A 20,303-nucleotide genomic window follows, 5' to 3' on the forward strand; every position below is an offset into this window, starting at 1 on the left:
GAAACCTAAATGAGTTTCCAGGCCACAGAGAGATCTTATTGATTTACAACTTTCAAGTACCAATGAGATGAGTAACAGAGCAGTGTTGAAGTTTCCTTCTCAATTTTTTTCAAATATATTCTATTGTTTTGGAATGGGTTAATATTCAGCAGTAACTTCCTTGTTAACACATCCTTGGTTTTTTTACTCTAATTTTTATTTTTTATTTTTATAATTCAATAGAAAATCAAAACGCTGACGATGGGTCGGAAATTACAAGATTTCTTGAGGCGAGCCTCACAAGTTGATTGAACTCAAAGTCTTCATATTAATAAAGTTAAAAGCCTGAGTCAATTGTAGTTCAGCTGTGCCAATAAATGAACTTTTTGTGAGCTGAAACCAGTTAGCTTGCCTTGTCCTGCAGCCCCAACAAGATGAACAGTGGCTGCAACAATTTAATGATAAATTAAAACTGCTAACCAAAAAAGAAATAAAAAGAACGTTAAAAATTAAAATAAAAAAAATATTCCCTGTGAAAAAGAAAGGAGCTTATTTCCCTATTTTTATTATCAAATGATTTGATAGTTGTTCTAAGGTGAAGAAAGTATGCAAGTTCATCTGATACTCAATACCATGGTACAACCTCCATCTGATGCCATCTAAGCTTATGGCATATTTTGATTTGGATATAAATAAGAAGCAAAAGAAAGCAACTTTACTATTTAGTATCAGGTCTTGTGAATATTTGCAACATTAAGCTCTCTCTTCTGCAGGTGGTACCTACTGTATACACGGATGTCCGCGGACACACTATCCAATCGAATCAGGTTTGACTATCACGAGTTATCATTCTCTGTCTTCTATCTTATATTTATTGAATATTGACGAGAGGTCACTGGCATTTGTTCCATGCAGTTCTCTGTAACTGAACATTTTAGGAGTGCAGAAGAAGTAGGTCTCCTTCAGTCCCTTCCTGGAGTTTTCTTCTTTTACGACCTTTCACCTATCAAGGTGGGTTCCTCTGGCAATTTTTGCATAATCAGGTTCCACATCTTATTAAACCCTCAAATTGTTGAAAATGTTGATCAGTTGATGAATGTCGGTTGATTGATTAAGTTTCTCAATGTGATGCATTTTAGCTCATTTTTTTAAGCATTTGTTTCATTTAATACTGATTAATTGCTAATGTGAAGTGCTTACAAATTTATTTTGATCAAGGTTCCTTTTTTTTCTTTTTTTTTTTCTTTTGGGAAATAAGATACAAATGTCTTGTATAAGCATAATTATTCTTGGTCTCAATTATTTGTGATTCATGGTACAGGTGACTTTCACTGAGGAACACATTTCATTCCTACACTTCCTAACAAATGTCTGTGCAATAGTTGGAGGTAATATCTTCTCTTTTGCTTCTTCCCCCCTTCCACACAAAAGCATATATAACAATAATGAAGTTGCCATACTGTTGTTGCATGCTATGATTATATTTCTTCTATTGCTTTATAACCTAAATCAGTTGAATGGACATGGGTACCCAATTTACCACCACCTAGACCCCATCAAATGAATGAAGTTTATGCTACTGTCATTTGTGAACAAGTAAATCTCATCATTCTCTTACTTCATAATTGGAACCAAATGTTTACTGATTTTGGTTGGCCATTCTCTTCAGTGTTTTTGTTGCCTGTAAGTAAAATGGATGTGGTTTAAAATACTAGTGCTAGGTATTTTCCTCATAGTCAAACACCCAGCTCGGGATGTAGGCATGTGTTTTGAATGATGATGGCACCTGACCAGGAAATCTTAGAAATTTTCATTGTTTCAGGGGTAAATTACACTAACCTCACTTGACAAATGGGAAAAGTACAGGAAGCCCCCTAAGATTGGGAAATTTACACCACATCCCTTGACTTTTGAGTTGCATTTCACTCAACCCTTCACTTGTTAGGGATCTGGAAAAGAGCTAGATGAAATATTTTATGATGTCATCACTTTTTGCTCTAAATTTTCCATTTTGCCCTTAATTGACTGAAACCCAAATGAGAAATCCTCTTCTTTCCTCTCTCTGCCTTCCCTCTCCCATACTTTTTCCCCTTTCTCCCTCCACCTTCCTGCTCACCTCTTCTTTCTCATTCATGTGGCCATCACCAAATTGCAAGCAAAATTCAAGCTTCTTTCTACCAATTCCAACTATTTTGTTGATGACATTTCACATCAGTAAACTGAAATCATTCATGTACACCACTCAGTCAGCTACCACTCCAATCCATTGCAACCATTCCATCCGCTGCCCCAATCTGCCACGACCATGGTTGTTAGAATCACATGATTCACAATTCAATTTATACAATTCTATACATGTTTCAACCAAAACAATTCGAACCATTTTGTCGAATTGGGAATTGAGCGAATTATGTGATTCAGTTTGTGATTCATTACGGTTCAGTTCGTTTTTCTTATTATTATTATTTTTATTTGCATAATACGTGAAACAACATTGTTTTCACCTCTCAATCAATAAATAAAAAGGAGATCAATTAGTTATATTTTAGTATTATTAATATATGTGGTTTTATATGTATATAGTTAGTTATACATAATATACAAGTTACAATTTAGTTATATTGATATTTATTTCACTTTAAACATTGCATGTATGTTTATTTTTTTTAGCAGTCATTGTGTGTGTGTTTATATGTATATACATATATAAAATTTTATAAAATATATTAAATAAAGTGAATCTTGCGATTCACAATTTGATACAATTCATGATTCGCTGTTTTAGCTAAACGATTCACAATTCGATTCGTGATTTGACAACAACAGCCACCACCACCCCAATCCGCCAGTCCAATCAACCACCACCAACTCGACGCCAGCACCTTAATCTTCTCCATTAGTCACCACCACCTAAAAATCAAAACCAAACCTTGCCACTTCCAATTGAACGATTGTAATGGTGCAATTGAACGGTTGCTATCTCAGCAACCCAAAGGCTACCCCCCTTTGCAATCGAACGATTGGAACGGTACTGTTGGACACAACCACAGCTGGAATGGGGTTTCTCACTAAGGCTTTGTTGGAGGCAACCGCCACTGGAAACCTCCACCTCCCCATCCTATGTCGTGGCTGAATTGTCTTTGTAAACACTTCTCGACATAAAAAAACAATCTTGTGGTGAGCTAGGAAGAAGAAGAGTCGTGATGGGTGGCGTTGGATGGTAACAGGGGGTCTCAATGGGTGGTGGTTAGGGATGGCAATATGAACCCGGCCCGACGGGGAGCCGGACTGCCCTGTCCCGATAAATAGGTTTTTCCCCGAAAATTATTCCCCGTAGGGCCGGGGCTGGTATTAAAAAATGCATCCCCGATGATTTTCGGGCCGGGGACGGGGATAAATTTCTCCGCCCCGACCCCGGCCCAACATTTCCCCGAAAGATCCCCACGTGTATCCTATTTATATGTTTAGTTGTATTATTATATTTATCATAACTCTATTTATATGTTTAGTTGTATTATTGTTGTATTATTATATTTATATAACTCTCTCTCTCTCATATACATACTCTCATCTCAACTCACTCTCTCAACTGACTCTCATCTCTCTCTCACTCTTTCGTTCTTCTCTCTCTGTCAACTTTCTCAAACCCATGTTGATCCAAACCAGATCCAGTCTCAAGAATAGCCGCTCCGCCGTCCTCCGTCGCAGCACTTCCTCTACCATCCTCCATAGCAGATTCGCAGCACCGCCGTAGGCCGTAGCACCTCCTCTCTCTCTTCTCTCTCGCCGTAGCACCGCGGTTTTAGCCATGTTTCGGCGTAAATCTGAGTCGATCGACATGGATCCGTGCACGATCCACACAGATCTGTGTATATGTATACATGTATGTGTGTGTGAGTGTGTATCAGTATCATTTTTTTTTTTGGTTCATCTATTGTATATGTATACATGTATGTGTGTGTGTGTATCAGATCTGTCCATTTATTTTTGTTGTAAAGTTGTGGTTGCTGATCTGTTCTGTTGGCGGGGTTGTTGTTTGTTGTGGATGTTGTTTTTTACGGGGATTTTTCGGGGTCGAGGATCCCCGATCCCCGTTGGGGGCGGGGGTGGGGAGGGTGATGGGTTTCCCGCCGGGGATCGGGGACGGGGATGGGGACTTTTGTGCCTTCGGGGATCGGGGACGGGGAGCCTGCCCCGTCCCGTTGCCATTCCTAGTGGCGGTCACAATCAGGATGGGGAGCCAATGGGGTGATTGAGGTCGGGAGCTAGTGGGGTGAGGGAGGTGAGGGTGAGAATGGAGAGAAAGTGTGGTGGGGTGTGGGAGATGACGGTTAGAAGAATAAGGCGAGAGGGTAAGAATAATGTCAATAACCCTATCCCGTCCCGTACTAGCCGGTACAGTTTGGGACATACCACTTCGGCAAAAAAATAGAACACATGGCCACCAATCCCTTCCCAATAAATTTTTTGGGTTATTCCAGCATAGCTTGGCATTCTGCTGTATGTTGAGTCCCTAGCAAAAGTCTATTGGTTATTTGGAAGGAGATATTTTCACAATCAAAATGACTTATATATATTAAACAAATCAGATCTTATACTTTGAAATAAAATTCCAAATATTTAACTATATATATTCATACCAAGCAACCAAGAATGAGATGCTGATTGTGATTGTGGTACCAGCAGACGTAAGGTCAAGGTGAAGCAACCAACAGATTGGTTTTTAGTGTCTGTTTAATCTTCTCAGAAAAGATACAGATTGGTTTGTGGGACCAACTTTCATATTTTTGGAAAGAAGTTTTGAGAAGTAGAAAATTGTTGGCAGTTTCCACCAAGGGCTTCAATCTTGTGTGTTACACACGTCACATCTATTTGCCTCACATTTTCAACAAAAATTGTAAGCATGTTTGCTAAACACAAGTTACACACATTTTCCTTTAATCGTGTAATGCCACATAATAATTGTTAACCAAACCAAACCAAGCCTTAAGTCCCATCAAATGGGGTTAGGAATGACAACGGGGCGGGGCGGGGCCGGGGATCACACTCCCCGTCCCCGATCCCCGATGGTAAAATTTTCCCTATCCCCGGCCCCGATCCCCGACGGTGACCTATCACTGCCCCCCGTCCCCGTCCCCCAACGGGGATCGGGTTTCCCCGACCCCGAAATTCCCCGGACCCAAAAAAAAAAAAAAAAAAAAACAACAACAACAACAAACAAACAGAGAGGGATAGATCTGATATACATCATAAACATCACAAACAAATCAAACAACATCATCAACATCAGGGCAGATCTGATGCTGTTTTTTTTTTTTTTTTGAGTCGATCTGATCTGAGAGAGAGAGAGAGGGAGTAGAGATCTGATCTAACTCTAAGTCGATCTGCTCGTCTGAATTCAAAGGGCAGATCTGAATCTGATCTGGCCTTGATCTGCTCGTCGCCCGTCGTCCTCCCATCTCTCTGCTGCTCGTCGTCGTCAGAGGTGGCGCTCCTCGTCGTCGTCCTAGTTGGAGGTGGCATCGTCGGAGATGGACTGTGTAGCGTCTCAGACGGAGAGGACGAGAGAGAGAGAGAGAGGGAGTAGAGGGAAGAGAGAGAGAAGGCATTAATGAAATGAAACAAAAAAATAGAAATGAGAGAGGGTTAAAAGAGAGACGGAAACAAATAAAATAATAAAAAAATATATTATATATATATATAGATCAGTTCGGGGACATGCGGGGCGGGGCCGGGGATTGGGCACTTATCACCGTCCTCGGCCCGAAATTAATCGGGGATTGGTTTTTGAATACCATCCCCGTCCCGTCGGGGATATTTTTCGGGGAAAACCCGCTCAAATCGGGGTCGGGGGATCGGGTCCCCGTCGGGCCGGTTTCAAATTGCCATCCCTAAATGGGGTCGGTTACATGAATTCTTCTTCTCCACGAGGCCCTATCAAAGGCCATTTCGTTAATCAAATTAAGTAGATTCATATCTCTATTTACAACGTTAATCTAGGCATACCCCGTCCCCTAACACTCACTACTGCCTCTGTTGGTCTCCGTTGAATGTGACCAAACCATCTCAATCGATTCTCTCTCAACTTATCTTCACCCTCAACAAAATAATTGTTAACATTTACTTTTAAATATGTAATAGAATTAGATGATTGTGTTATGTATAAATAGTTCGGTATTAAACAATACTTGATATACAAATAACATTAGGTATATCAAATTTTATAAGTGAAGATAAATAATGTTACTGATATGTTAAATTTATAAAGATAAATCTGAAACAGTACACTGAAATGCACCGGTACTGGTATGTACTGTACCATTGACAAAAGCCATATGTTAACTGGAACTGTATTGACAACATTGTGTGGGAATGGCAGGGGGCTATGGGGTTGGTAGTGGGCTGGGAAGAAGAGTACAGAGATGGTAGGAGAGGGTCTGAGGGTAAAAGACTAATATCATTCCCTCAATTAACTCAGTGTACGTTACTGTTACTTGAGGAGAGGTCGTGTAATTTTTTTTTGAACTTTGGATGCTCATTGTATTTTGCTAATTTGTCTGGGGAGGCTGGTGTAATTTACCCTTTTTCTATGTTGACTTAAAAAAATGGAATGTTTTTCTTGTTTGTTCAAAGACTAGTGCTGATCTACTTTGTCATACATAATTGCTATTGTTCCTTTAAATGTTTGCATTTGGGCATATAAGAATTTATTCTGGAAAATGTGTTCAGGTGTTTTCACTGTTTCGGGGATATTAGATTCGTTCATATACCATGGTCAAAGGGCGATCAAGAAGATGGAAATCGGAAAATTTAGTTGATGATTAGAGCACTCAGTATGTGTTGCTGTATTTTGGTTGGTTTCCCAGCAAAATGGCTTTCTGGAAAGAAACAATTTCAGAGAACAGGAACTATGACACCGACTCTTCCTGCAAGGTTGGGCTGCTTGACACATGAGAGGTTTTGTCATGATATATTTCAATGTTTCATTGATGAATTCGATTAATTTATTTATCTTTTAAGTATATTAGAGTTATTGCTGTGCCATATATATTTTCATTATTGATGTGAATATGGGCTGTTTTGTTGCTCATGGGAAAACTGGTGTGAATTCATAAAAAAAAAAAATGTGGAGAGAAAAAACAGATAGAAAAAAGAGGAAATTTTAAACTCCGAAATTTTGGAGTGAATTTGACAATGTCAAAAGTTTGGTTTCTCTGTTTTGTGATTACTTAGTATAAAGTTTTCACATTTAGCATCTTTTAAATATGTAGTTGATTCCAGACCAATGACTTTGGCTTAGTGAATGAGGCAGTCCTTTATTAGGCATGTCGGTGATGTTTGAGTTGGAGTCTTACTGTTATATTACACTGCTCTTCCAACCCTATTCCCCTCATACTGATTGTGTGTGTGTATATATGTACTTGGTGAGCAGTGCTACATCTACACAAAATCTTTCCTCGAACCTCCCAAATAACGTGGCAAAGTTGGCTGTAGGTTTTGAGAGAAGAGAAGAGTGTAGGAGTGTCGGTTATTAATTTGTCTTTTTCTTGCCATATCATTCGGAGGGGTTTGTGGAGGAGAAATTGTGTAAATGAAACATTTTTCTTATTTATAATGAAAAAGCAAGCGAAGCATTGTATTACTGCCTAAAGCTTAATATAAAATAAAAATAAATTTTGTAGATTTGTGTAGAATACATGTAGTATATTATTCAGGACATTAGGCACCAACATGCCCCTAGACCATTCTTGTGCCATTCTTGGCAGCATTTCCATCAGACCTAGGTCCTCTGGCATATCAGTCAAGTACCTAGCACTTTAAACACCTTAGCACTTTGAACACCCAGTTAAATGTAGCCCCCAAGTTATGGTTTGTAATTGAGTAGGGGGCGGTTTGTTTTTAGAGTTAGGTTGGGTAGAATTATTAGGGTGGAGACTGTTAGTAAGGAGATTAAGTGTGGAGATTGTGAGTAAGGAGATTAAGAAAAATTGTATTTGTTTGTGATATATTTTAGTAAAGGGATTAACTATATGAAATACTATAAATATCATCTGTTGTTTTTGATATATTTTAATATTAAAAAATTATATTTTATATTATATTATTTTAATATATATATATATATATATATAATGACATTACACCAAAAAACAAATCACAAAAATTCCCCACATACGGGGCAAAATAGTCTTTTTTTCAAGTTAATTCCCTCACTAGTTTTGAAACTTAACTCTCCTCGTTTGTTTGGCGGATTAGATTGAATGAGATTATGAGTATGATGAGATTAAGTGAGAAGATTATTAGTGTGGTGGTATTATGTTAGATATGTAAGATAAAGTGTGTTTGTTTGTATACTAGTATGGTGGTATTAGTGAGTTAGGACTAAATCTATAAATTTACCAAAAAATCCTCCTCACATATAATATAATTTTGTTTATTTTGTAAAGTGGAGGGCATCTCATGGGAATGCTAATCCCACCATGAGAGGAGATTAATATTCTCATGGGATTGTTAATCCCATGGCATTTTAGCCCTGTTTGATAGAGCTATGGGAAAGTGTTTATAGCTTATACATTAACAGCTTATAACTTATAACTATGAACATAAGCTGATTTCTGACTTATAAATTAAGTTTCTCTTGCCCCACTCAAAGAATAAGTTGATTTCTGACTTACAAAAAGTTATAAGCTGTATTGTTAAGCTAAACCAAACACATCAAAATAGCCTAAATTAAGCTGAAAGTTGAAATAAGCTGAAATTAAACTGTACCAAACAGGGCTTTTGTTGTACCCAAGCATGGGTTTGGTGAGTCCTACGGATTGGTAATCCAATCTCTCCACCCGAACCCCCATCAAATGGAATTGGAGTTCCTACTGTGCCATAAGGCATAGCAGGTTGCTGTGAGGCCCATTAAGGCTGTGTCCCGAGTTTTTTTCAGTAATCTGAACTGTTCATATTTTAAGGTTCGCCGAATAGATCATCCATACAAAAAATCGAGTAATTTGGACATTTGTAGCCTTATAATAATAACACATTTGTTTTTCAAAAAATAAACGGTTACCTTGGTTTTAATAATTTTCAAAAAAAAACAAGTAAGACTTAATCATAGGGTTACAGATGTCTGATTAATTTGATTTTTTATTTGGATAATATACTTGACAAACCGTACAATATGAACGTTTTAAATCATCAAAATACACTCAGTAAATACCTTTATAGGCCCTCACAACAGGACTGTTGTGCCATAAGCCACAGTAGCAACTCTCAACCCCTAATCAAACATGATCTTAGGGTTACGTTTGTTTGGTGGATTAGATTGGATAGGATTGTTAGTGAGAAGATGGTTAGTGAAGAGACTGTTAATGTGGGGATTGTTTGTGAGCGGATTAAGTAAAAGTATGTTTATTTTGATGATAGTATGAGAGATGATTAGTAATAGGATTGTTAAATTATTTTTATATAAAATAAATAAATAAATTATTCTTATATTAAAAAAATTTAAACAAATATTAAAACAAACAGGTGCACTTGGTAAAAAAAAATAAAATTAATTTTTTATATAAAATGGACTCAATTCTCTCACTATTTTTCTAATATCATCCAAAATTCAGCAAGCTAATCTCTTTACTGAAGGAGATTACTAAACCCCTTAGACTATCAATCTGCCCTTTTCACTACTAAACATGTTGTGAGTGGAACTCACAGCCATGGTAGTCCAATTCGGCCACTCAAGCCGTGAAACAAACATAGCCTAGAGGCCTTTGCTAATCCTCTTCTCCAAGGCCTATCATTATTTTAAGGGACTATGAATCTCCTTTTCTATTTTACAAATAAACATCATTATAGTGAGTCCCACATTTATCTTAATTCAATCCCCTCCTCTATCTCCCAAAACAAACGGACTCTAAGACTGTTCCAGTATGGGATGAAATATAGGAATTGGTTTCTCTCATTTCATCAACCTCGAGTTTTTTGCCATATTGATCAAGCTTTTAGACACTTTTAACAACTTTTGAAGTGTTCTATCAAACTTAGGTCTTCTAACATATTAGGTATCGTTTGACAATTATATATTTTAGTCAAAAAGTCATTATAATTTGTCATTCTCTTTATTTTTTTACATATTTTTTCATAAAAAATCAAAAAATTATTAAAATAATTTGTTTTTAAATGAGGCCTTTGTCTAATTCCTAACACTTTGACTCTTGTTTAAAAGTAGAAAAATTATGATGTTTTGCTTGGGGCCAAGATCTTAGCCTTAATTTAAAATTTAAGATTCCTATCTTAGGAAAGGACACAAAGCTTCAACATTTCAAAATCCATATTCCATATTTGTGCATCTACTCTTCCCTCGACTTTCTAGAGGAAGAATAACCCCCCACTAACGCTCTGTTTGATTGGAAGATTTGGGGAGGAATTTGAAAAGGAAAAGGGAAAAGTTAGGTGAAATGTGAATAAAATATACTTACATTACACCTAGTTTTGCACACCTTTTTCCTTTCCTTTTCCAAATCCCTCCCCAAATCCCCCAACCAACCACAATATAAGAGTATCTATCTCCCTTCACCCTTCTTAGAGAATCCTATGTGAATCTGTTTAGGTCATTGTTGGAACCTGCATTCACACATCTTTTTTGCTTTATCTGATTTGGTGTTGTGGAAGAAAATGTTGAAAGGGAATTAAGCTAACCCAAATTCATACAAAATTTGAGATAAGAATGTTGTGCGAATGATATTTTTATAATTATGAACTAAAGTGATGAGTATTTTGTCCTCCACGGATGGCTATAAGTGAGACTTATCATTATGCATAAATTTTTGGCAACTTGCGTGCAAGTCTTAATAGGCAGACTTACTATTCAATAGGTTCTATGATAATTAATAATATTTTTCATTAAATACTATTAAAAACATCACTAATTGTTAATTTTCAGTGACAGTTTAAAAATTATTACAAAAAAATGTCACTAATTATAAGTTTTAGCGATAGTTTAAAAAAATCATCCCAAAAAAAGTTATTAATTTTCAATTTTCAATGACAATTTGAAAATTTTATCACAGAAAAACATCACTAATTATAAATTTTAGCGACAATTTATAAAAATCTTGACAAAAAAAATCACTAATTATTTTTAGCGACATGTAAAAAATCAGTCACAAAAAATTATTTTTAATAACGATTTTATTATAACTTATTTTCAATAAGAGTTCATGAAAATTAAGTCCAACTATTAAAATCTATTAATAGTTAAGCTTGAATTTTTTATATATAAATTATGTTTGTATATTACCTATAAAAGTAGATTTTTAAAATTAATAAGCAATTCATTTTTGATCAATTTGTAGTACACATCCCTAAAAAATATACTTTTTTGAGCAGTACACTGATGTACTTAAAATTGTGATTTAAACATGTTGAGTCATAATTTCTTTACCACTTACATAATAACTTACAAAATCATTACATAATATGATTGAATCATAATTCTTAACATATTACATTATAACATCACGCATATTTAATCGTACTTTAAGTTTTATTCCCGGAAGAATGTGATTCGGTATGGAATGGGCCAATTGACATATTTGAGGTTAGTTTTATTTATTTATTTATTTTTATTTATTTTTTAGAGCCTGTGCTAGGTTTTTAGTGTGAACTCATCACCTTAAATTCTTGAGCATATGTTGAAAAGAAAAATCAGGAATAAAGTGAAAGATATGATTCCTTATCTCAAATGATTTAGATATGTATGATATGAAGTGTCTCTATGCGCATGCAACACGGTAAAGCTAGGTGGTGAAAATGCTTCAATTGGTGAAAATTTTCAATAAATCTTAGAACGATTACGTTTACTTTTTTATTTTTTTATTTATTTTTTAGTATTATTATGACATTCTTTTAGTTACGAGGAGTTGTTTGATTATTTTATTTTTTATTTGATAACTCAGGATGTCCGGATCAGCTTGCGTGCACCTCGACTAATCTCCGGGAGACCAAATGAGTTGTTTGATTATACCTTATGTGATATTTGATTATAACTTAAATTATTATTTTTTTAAATTACGACTCATATAGTATTGAGTTATATTATTTGTGATGATTAAACTCATAAGGAAAATGTTATGGATCCCAAATGAATTACCAAATATTTTACTAAACCTCTCACATGGGTGTGGGACTTACAAACATGTGATCTATGTAAGTCCTACACCCATGTGAAAAATTTAATAAAATATTTGATAATTTATTTGCGATCCCTAACATAATTCAACTCATAAATAATATAACTTGCATGTGTTTCACCATAAAATATGACTAGTGATACCTGTAATTAAAAAAAAAAAAATTATAGGTAATTATTTGACTAAATTTAAGCTTATGACTACATAACAAAGTGTTCACCGAGTTAATTTTAATTACACAAATGATATTGTTATTTTATTCTTATGCAAAATTCTATTAAAAAATTGGTGGAATAGCATATTTCATGTTTTATTTATGACTTTATTTCATTTATTTTTATCTAATTAAATATTTTTTATTTAAATTTTGACTTTTTAATGACATTTATTGGGACCATTGTATTTAACCAGTATGAATATGCCACGTAAGGTGGTGCTAAATAAAATGTGATGAAAAAAAATGATCATCCTAAATCCGTTGTGAAACCTTCAAGCTTATAGAGGATATCAAGTATTTAAATTTTGTCACAGAAAACACTTTACTAACACGAGATCTTTTATTCTATGTTTCAAAATATTAAATTATGTCTAGAGATTTTTGTGTCTTGAAATTTTTATATAATCTAATAATTGTGTTTTAGGACAAGAGCTAGGGATTTAAAGATGTGTAATATTAGCCACACTCTACGTCTCACGATTACTATCATTGATGTGTTGAAAAATAAAAGTATAAATTGTTTTAAACATTCACAAAGTTTAAAGTGATTGTACATTATATTGTATATGACAAGTATTTTCATAAAGAATGTATAAATATTAAAAATTTCTTAACATATTTTCTTAGGACAACAAATTCATAAATAAATGGGTAAATTACATTTGCCACTCAAGAAATTTGATAAAAAAAATATAGCAAATTTTATTGAGTATATTACACTAATTTTTCTTTTCGTAAGGTTAAAAGGACCGGAACTAATATAAATAGTGTGAAGATATAAAAACAAATAACATGAAATTTCTATTTAAGTGTAAAAGTGATGACAATTTTTTTAATTAATTAATATAGTTAAAAAATTACTTATGAAAAATTAATTATATATATATATATATATTTGATCGGAAATCATGTCTTAAGCAGGGGTCTTGTAGACCTATCTAAAAGCATAAGCTCGAGAATTAAATAACATCCTCTAATTATATAATTTGAATACTGTATAATCACCATCGGGATTGATGGCCTAGTGGTGAAGGCATTGCCTTCCCACAGAAGTGAGTCAAGTTTGACTCTTGGGGGGCGCGGAATGTTGGATTTTTTAGTGGCTCTCTTTTGAGATCTCGCGCTGTACTCTAATTGAACCTCAGGTCTACTAGGGTTGGTTGATAAGTTCCACTGGTACCTTAGGGGTAGATCCCTTCCTATGGATTAAGTTAAATCAGGGCGGCAACCGATTATCCTGAAATCTGAGCCCACGGATATGGTAATGACATCTCAAAACATCATTTCTTTGCGTTCAAAAAATAAAAATAAAAATAAAAATAGACAGTATAATTTGGACAAATGAAAAAGACAACGTAATAAGTGTGTTTGATTTGTGTTTTGAGACAAATTTTCAAAAAAAAAAAAACTTAGGGAGAAAGTTTAGAAATTTGTTTGGTTTGTTTGGTTGTATATTTTGAAAATAGTTTTGAAATTTGGAATGATTTGATATTTTGTTGTAGCTGAGTATATGTGTCTGAGAGAAAAAGCGATTGAGAAGGAAAGAAAAGAGAAAAAAAGAGATTGATTGATATGTAATAAAGAAAGAAGTAATTTTAAAAAAAAAAATTTTAAATTTATAATCAAACATATTTTTAAAACAAAAATTTCAAAAAACAAACCAAACACATTCAATATTTCTTTCCTCGGGCTTAATCAGTCATATGGTGACTTGACCATAAAAGTGTGTTTTTGGGTAAAGTGTAAAGACCCCGAAAAAAAATAAAAAAATAAAATAAAAATTGACATGAATTAATCATGCCGATTCACAAAATTTTCGATGGGCCATTTGAATCGACTACCTACCTAAGACCTCCAAACGTTTGTAATAATTTTACTGTGCTCATTTGTTTGGATGTGTAGCACCCAAAATTATTTGGTATTTTAAAAATAAATAATTATGAATTATTTTTTATAATTTTAAAAATTATATTATATCTCATAAAGTTTCTAATTTCATAATGTTAAAATTTTATTTCAATTAATAATTCAGATAATTTTATTATTATATAAGTGAACAGTTAGAAATTTCACTTTTTCAATTAATTCTGTTAAATAAAAAATTCTGACAAGAAGATATTTGTAATTTTTCAAATCACAGAGGACAATTCGTATTTTAAGCAAATCTCAGTGAGTGTATTTATAATTTACCCTTTAAAAATCAACGGTTCATATTATTAATAATAATGATATATTTTATAAGAATTTTTAAAATAGTAACACAAAAGTGATAGACTTTACTGTTAAATTCAATAATTATTAAATTAAAATACTATTATATAAATTTATCCATTATGTTTATAGATTTTTGACAATCTTTTGAAAGTTGCAAAAAAAAAATAATAATAAATAAGTAAATTGGTATTTATTTTTGTGTTTAAAATTTATAAATAGTTTATAAAATTTACTAAATTCTTATGACTAAAAAAAAGAGAAAATAGTTTCACTTATTTAGAGAAGAAAAAATTGGACTTCCAGTTTCTTCGGCCATCACCAATCGCTCATCACTCTCACCAATCACCACATTTGGGTAAACTTTTGACCACTACCTCTTGCTAGAAACCACCTTCAACCACCTTCAATAATCACCTCTAGAAGCCAACCATCATCGTCAACAATCACCTTTCACAGCTAGTCACCACCTCCATTGGCTTGCCATAATCTCCGATCGTCAGCAATCACCTTTGCCCACCATATTCAACTATCGACAACCACTTTCAGTCATTACCTCCTGCCAAGCACTTCTTTCACTTATATCCAAAACAAGTTTTTAAAATCCATGTATACCAAACATATTTTTTTGATTTTGTTTGTTATTAAAAAGAAACATTAACATATTTAATTTTTTCATAAATAAAAATAAATAAATTTATCAAATGATGCCTATATAAGAGTATCTCCAATCATTTACCTTTTCTTTCATTAAATATAAATTTGATGGGAAAATGCTCAAAAATCATCATTAATTCTTTAATCAAAAGTTTATCAAATTGAGAGAAAATTATTCTTTTCATTAAATTGAGAACTTATCAAATTACCAAATCCTTGGTGAATTTTTTTTAAAAAAATGAAGCATTGAAGATGGTTTTTTTTCCCATCAAATTTGATAAAAAGAGAAATTTTATATGAATTTTTTTTTTTGATGAAAATTTGAAAAAAAGATTATATTAGTTTATATCAAATCAAGTGCTTTATTCAAATTTAGATCAAATTAAATGAAAAAATTAGTAAATAGTTACAAATGCCCTAATTTCTACAATAACACATGCTTATATACATGAAAATTATTGTGTCGGCAGCTAAAAGTAGTAATCAGCATATCATGGGATTGAAACCATTTTGTGGTTTCATGATTTTTACGTGTTCAATTTAGGTTTCTCAAACTCAGTTGATTGCAAAAAAACAAAAATGAGATTTTTTTGACTACTTTAATTCTCTTCCAAGGTGATACATGCTAGTGCTAGATATGTAATATTGATTTAAGAAAGAAAAATGAATATTATTTGATAATCTAACGAAATACTATTGGATGAGAAAAAATTATGTCAATCCTAATCTCATTAGGTAGGGTATCATCATTGGAGAATGTCGAATTGTTTAACATAAAACAAGATGGAATGAAAATGTCACGTCTAATAATGATTTTAGTCGGGAATAGAAGTTGGAAATAATCCAACCAAATCAAATAATAAAGTTAGGAAAAGAAAGAACCATTCAAGGACAATGCCCTTAGTTTTTAAGAAATTATATTTTAAGAGTTTTGAAAATATTTTTAATTTTTTCCTCTAAATATATATATACTCTTTAAATATTTTTCATTCTTCTCCCAATAAACTAAATACACTATTAATTTGTTCGTGAACATAAATTGATATATTATTTAATTCCTTTTATTAGGTGTATTTAATTGAAAATTTTATTATTATTTTTTTTAATATTACTTGAGACTTCTATAGATTTGAATATTAAGATTGTTTTACTGTATTGATATGTATAATATTTGAGTAGTTTTGAAATATTAATAGTTGATATTTATTTTATTTTTTACCAAACTAAATTTAGTATTCTAAGCCGACTTAACCTTTGTGTTAACATTTGCTTCCATTGACTAAAACCTTGGCTTCACCACTAGAGAGTACGAAGAGAACTCCTTGGAGAGCAAGCAGAGAGTGGCTATAAACATAAACTCTCATGATTTGGGACATAATGAATAACGATTGGGAGCTTCTAATTACACTATATTTAATATTTCTTTATATTTGTGGGAGTTCGAAATGGATTTTGTCTCACATCGATCTAAGAAGCATTTACAATTCACTTAATAAGTTGACTAACTCCTCCTATCACGACCCGCTTCTTGTACCCAATGGTTAAGTATTGTGATAGCCAGTTGTACGGGGAGCAAATATTTAGGCAAGCCCGTATTCCTTTCTTCCAAGCTCCGTTTCTGTTCGATCACCTGTGTGCACAACAGCAGTGAGCTACCCGGCGGTGTGTGGCCGAAAAACCCCTCCGACGACCAAGTTAGCACACACCTGAGGATAGAAAAAGTGAGGAGAGAGTTGAGTGTAAGTGTTTCTCTTACCAAATATTCATCTATCCCAGCATAGGGGGCGCAGACTTGCTTATATACCTTCTGCGCCCCAAATCTACTCACATTCGTCTCTCGACACGTGGTGCTGCTATCCCATCTGTCAGCACAAATCTTGCTGAACATCACCTAACCCGACTGCTAGCCCACTGTATTGGGAGCTCGGCAGCTGGGCTGTAGCATCTCGGCTGTCAACGGCCATCCTGCGATTCATGCCCAGGTCCCCCCAACAACCGAGCTCCTTTCCAGCCATGCTCGACTGCATTTCGGCGAAGCCAAGCTTGAGATTAGTCATACCGGTCAACCAAAGTCCTTCCTGCCGAGCTTCAAGCATGAGCCTTCACGCCGAGCTATGGATGCGTGCTTTCCAATCGTGCAACGCATAAACCGTGGAACCCTTACTTGACCGGCCTCCGTGCCGACAAGGTGAAGTAGCTCGGTTCCACATGCCCTTGCCATTGCCGAGCAAAAATCACTTCTGGGTGGACCCGAGATACCACGGCCCAAATGTGTTTGGCCCACAATTTGCCTGGTATTACCATGGCCCAATCCAAACCATATTTTTCCCTTTCAATTGCCCCTTAATTCCGTCCGCGCCAGCGTGACCGAGATTACCTGTTCCGACCGGGATAAACTCTTCCTCGGTTGATAATTTGCAAGAGGCAAACCAACTAATTTCCGCGCTCGGTTCCTTGTCTTGCTCGGTTGACGCTTCGTCTGACCTTCCTGTCTCTTCAACTCTGACGCTGCCATTAATGGGGTCACGTGTCAATCTCCCATTGGTCCTCGAGCAGCCAACCCAGCCGTCCCCTGAAATTTGAATTTGGGCGGTTTTTCTTCCTCAATGAACATGCCCCCTCCCTCTTTGATTCATTCTCACTGACATTCCTTCATTTCAAGCATCTCTGAGCTCTTGTCCTTTCTCTCTCGCCATCCTTGAACTCGCGTTCGAAGAAGGAGCCTCTGCCTTTCATTGGTAAGTACCCCAGCCCTTGTTATTACTATTTTCATTTCATATTTTTTTCTTTATAGCACCAAATCCGTAGGTTTTAGGGCCTCCCCCACCCAAAACCTTCAATGCCCCTTAGTTTCTTCGTTGTTCTTCAATTTCCCTGATGAACAATGAAGATCTAGGGCGGACCGGGCTCCAGATCTTCATCCGATCCCAAAAATCATTCAGACCGAGCAAATCTTTAGTTTGTCCCAACCTTAGTAGAAACCAGAGTAGCAAAAAGGACTTGGCCGCTCGACCGAGCTAATCTCTGGTTCGCTTGAGCGACCGAGCTCCTTGGCTAGCCTTTACGACCGAGGTGGTTTGGCACAATCCATGACCGAGCTCAAGTCTAGCTCGTTTTGCGCGACCGCGCTCCCACTTACAATTACCCTTCGTTTTCCTGCAGAGTCCAAGGGGACCAAAGACCAATTCTGAGGCTCTCAAGAACCGAGTAGCCATTAATTCCCAGCCTGTGCCAAACCACCTCAGCCGAGCTAAATTAGTCGGTCACACATGGGGAAATTCCGCTTCCTTGTGGACACACCTGCTGCCTTGGCCGCCATCAGGGAAGAATACGGTATCTCGGCAGATGTCCATATAGAGCTCGCCGAGATGGAAACAACCCCTTGGGGCAGGCTTAACCAGTGCCCCTTCACCGTGCTGTCAGTAATTGAAGGAGGCCTCTGTTTCCCAGTCAACCCTTTGATGACCGAATTTCTTCGCCGCACCAGGCTAGCACCCACCCAAGTTTCGACCAATACTTACCGAATAATCAATCGCGTGCACGAGCTAAACAACCGGCTAGGAACAAACTTAGGTTTAGCCGAGATACTACAACAATACACCCTTGGGCACACCGGCGACGGCCTGGCCTATTATTTAAAAATAAGATCGGGCAAAGAGAAAATAGTGACCGGCACCCCAGACAAGGACTTACATGATGACGAATTCTTCTGGGTGTCTGGAAATTATGAAACAGCCGACGTACCGAGCTGGTTCATCAGCAAGAACTTTGGTTCCACATGTAAGCCGTGCTAATTTGCTCGGTTAATTTCCTGTCTTCAACATTCTGTACTTAACCATTTTTCCTGTTTCTTTTACAGCAATTCAAGCCTTGCAATTCAACTACCAATATCCCAACGTAGAGGCCATCTGGACCGTGCTCCGTTACAGCCACCGGGATTGTAACGAGTTGCTCGGCTACACTCCAACCTACAGATACTCAGCTCCACGCTGGAGCAAAGTTACAGACTTTCTCCGTGCTTCAACACCTCCTCCAGACCCAACTCTACCGGACGTACCCCTAATCCGGCTGACCGAAGAACAAGAGATGGCAAAACGAAGCCGCATCAAGAACTTCCTCACAGCAACCTCAGCCGAGATACCGAGCATCATCACCCACTCTCAAGCTGCCGGACAATCCAGCGGCCCCGTGGTCGCCTTGGCATCTCCAAGTGCCGGGCAACCCAGACAAGAAGCTCACCGGGCTGGCAAAAGGCCTCGCGCAGACCCATCTGCCGAGCTGGTTGCCGAGCTAACCACCGAGCAACCCACCGACACTGTCGACCCAACAGCACCGTGGCGACCGCAACTAAAGCACCGGGGAAAGGACATATTGGCTACCGCTTCCATCAAGGGCGACAAAGAGCACCTGCTCGCGTTTGACCTTTCCAAAGCCCTCCTCCTACCGAGCGACGTGGTCGGCAGCGACCACGTTCCTGACACCCAGTTGGTGAAATCGTCTGTTAAGTCCATGGCCAGGGTAAGTCTCAATCTTTCACTGAAATTTTTACCAAGTGTTTGCACGGTTTCCTCTCTGATCAAACTTTCTTCTTGCAGGCCACCCAGAAGCAACACTTGGTCATGGAGCAAATCCATCGACTACGGCAGAAGGCGAATGACACTGCCGGCCAAGTCCAGAGTCTTCAAACAGAGCTCGGCCGAGCAAAATCTTCACTGTAAATTGCTAACGCTGACAATAACAAGTTGCTCGGCCAGCTCGGCGAGGCCGAGCAAAAGAGGGATGAGCTCCAGGCCAAGCTGGATGCACTTAAAAAGTCGAAGGTGAAGGAGTGCGAAGACGCCAACAACGCCGGCTTTAAGGAAGCCGAGGACAGCTACAAAAAGCAGGTCTTCGCCACTCAAGACATTTATTTTAAGGCGGGTTGGAAGTCTGCCTGCGAAAAGCTCGGTCAAGGTCCTAATACCGACGTGTTTGCCGCTCCACCAGCTGCCTTCCTACCGGTCTATCTCCTGCCATATGCCAACGACGTCTTCAGCACGTTGCAGACTGAGGTCGAG

General features: G+C 36.4%; 1 protein-coding gene across 2 annotated transcripts in view; it reads left to right on the forward strand.

Annotated features, from left to right (window-relative positions):
- LOC114287289 (uncharacterized) overlaps nt 1–7,182 on the forward strand; it is a 31,006-nt gene extending 23,824 nt beyond the window's left edge. The window contains exons 10-13 of one of the 2 annotated variants that reach the window (XR_014332707.1): nt 753–806; nt 895–1,022; nt 1,301–1,367; nt 6,709–7,182. Coding sequence is in view for 1 of the 2 variants with exons in the window: in XM_028230600.2 (XP_028086401.1) it covers nt 753–806; nt 895–990; nt 1,301–1,367; nt 6,709–6,797 (306 nt within the window). In the remaining variant the exon portion in view is untranslated. The remainder of the gene's footprint in view (nt 1–752; nt 807–894; nt 1,023–1,300; nt 1,368–6,708) is intronic. The other variant, XM_028230600.2, reaches the window with a different exon arrangement.
- Nucleotides 7,183–20,303: the final 13,121 nt, after the last annotated feature.

Source organism: Camellia sinensis, chromosome 6 (assembly GCF_055761805.1).
Source record: "Camellia sinensis isolate YWXY chromosome 6, ASM5576180v1, whole genome shotgun sequence".
NCBI lineage: Eukaryota > Viridiplantae > Streptophyta > Magnoliopsida > Ericales > Theaceae > Camellia > Camellia sinensis.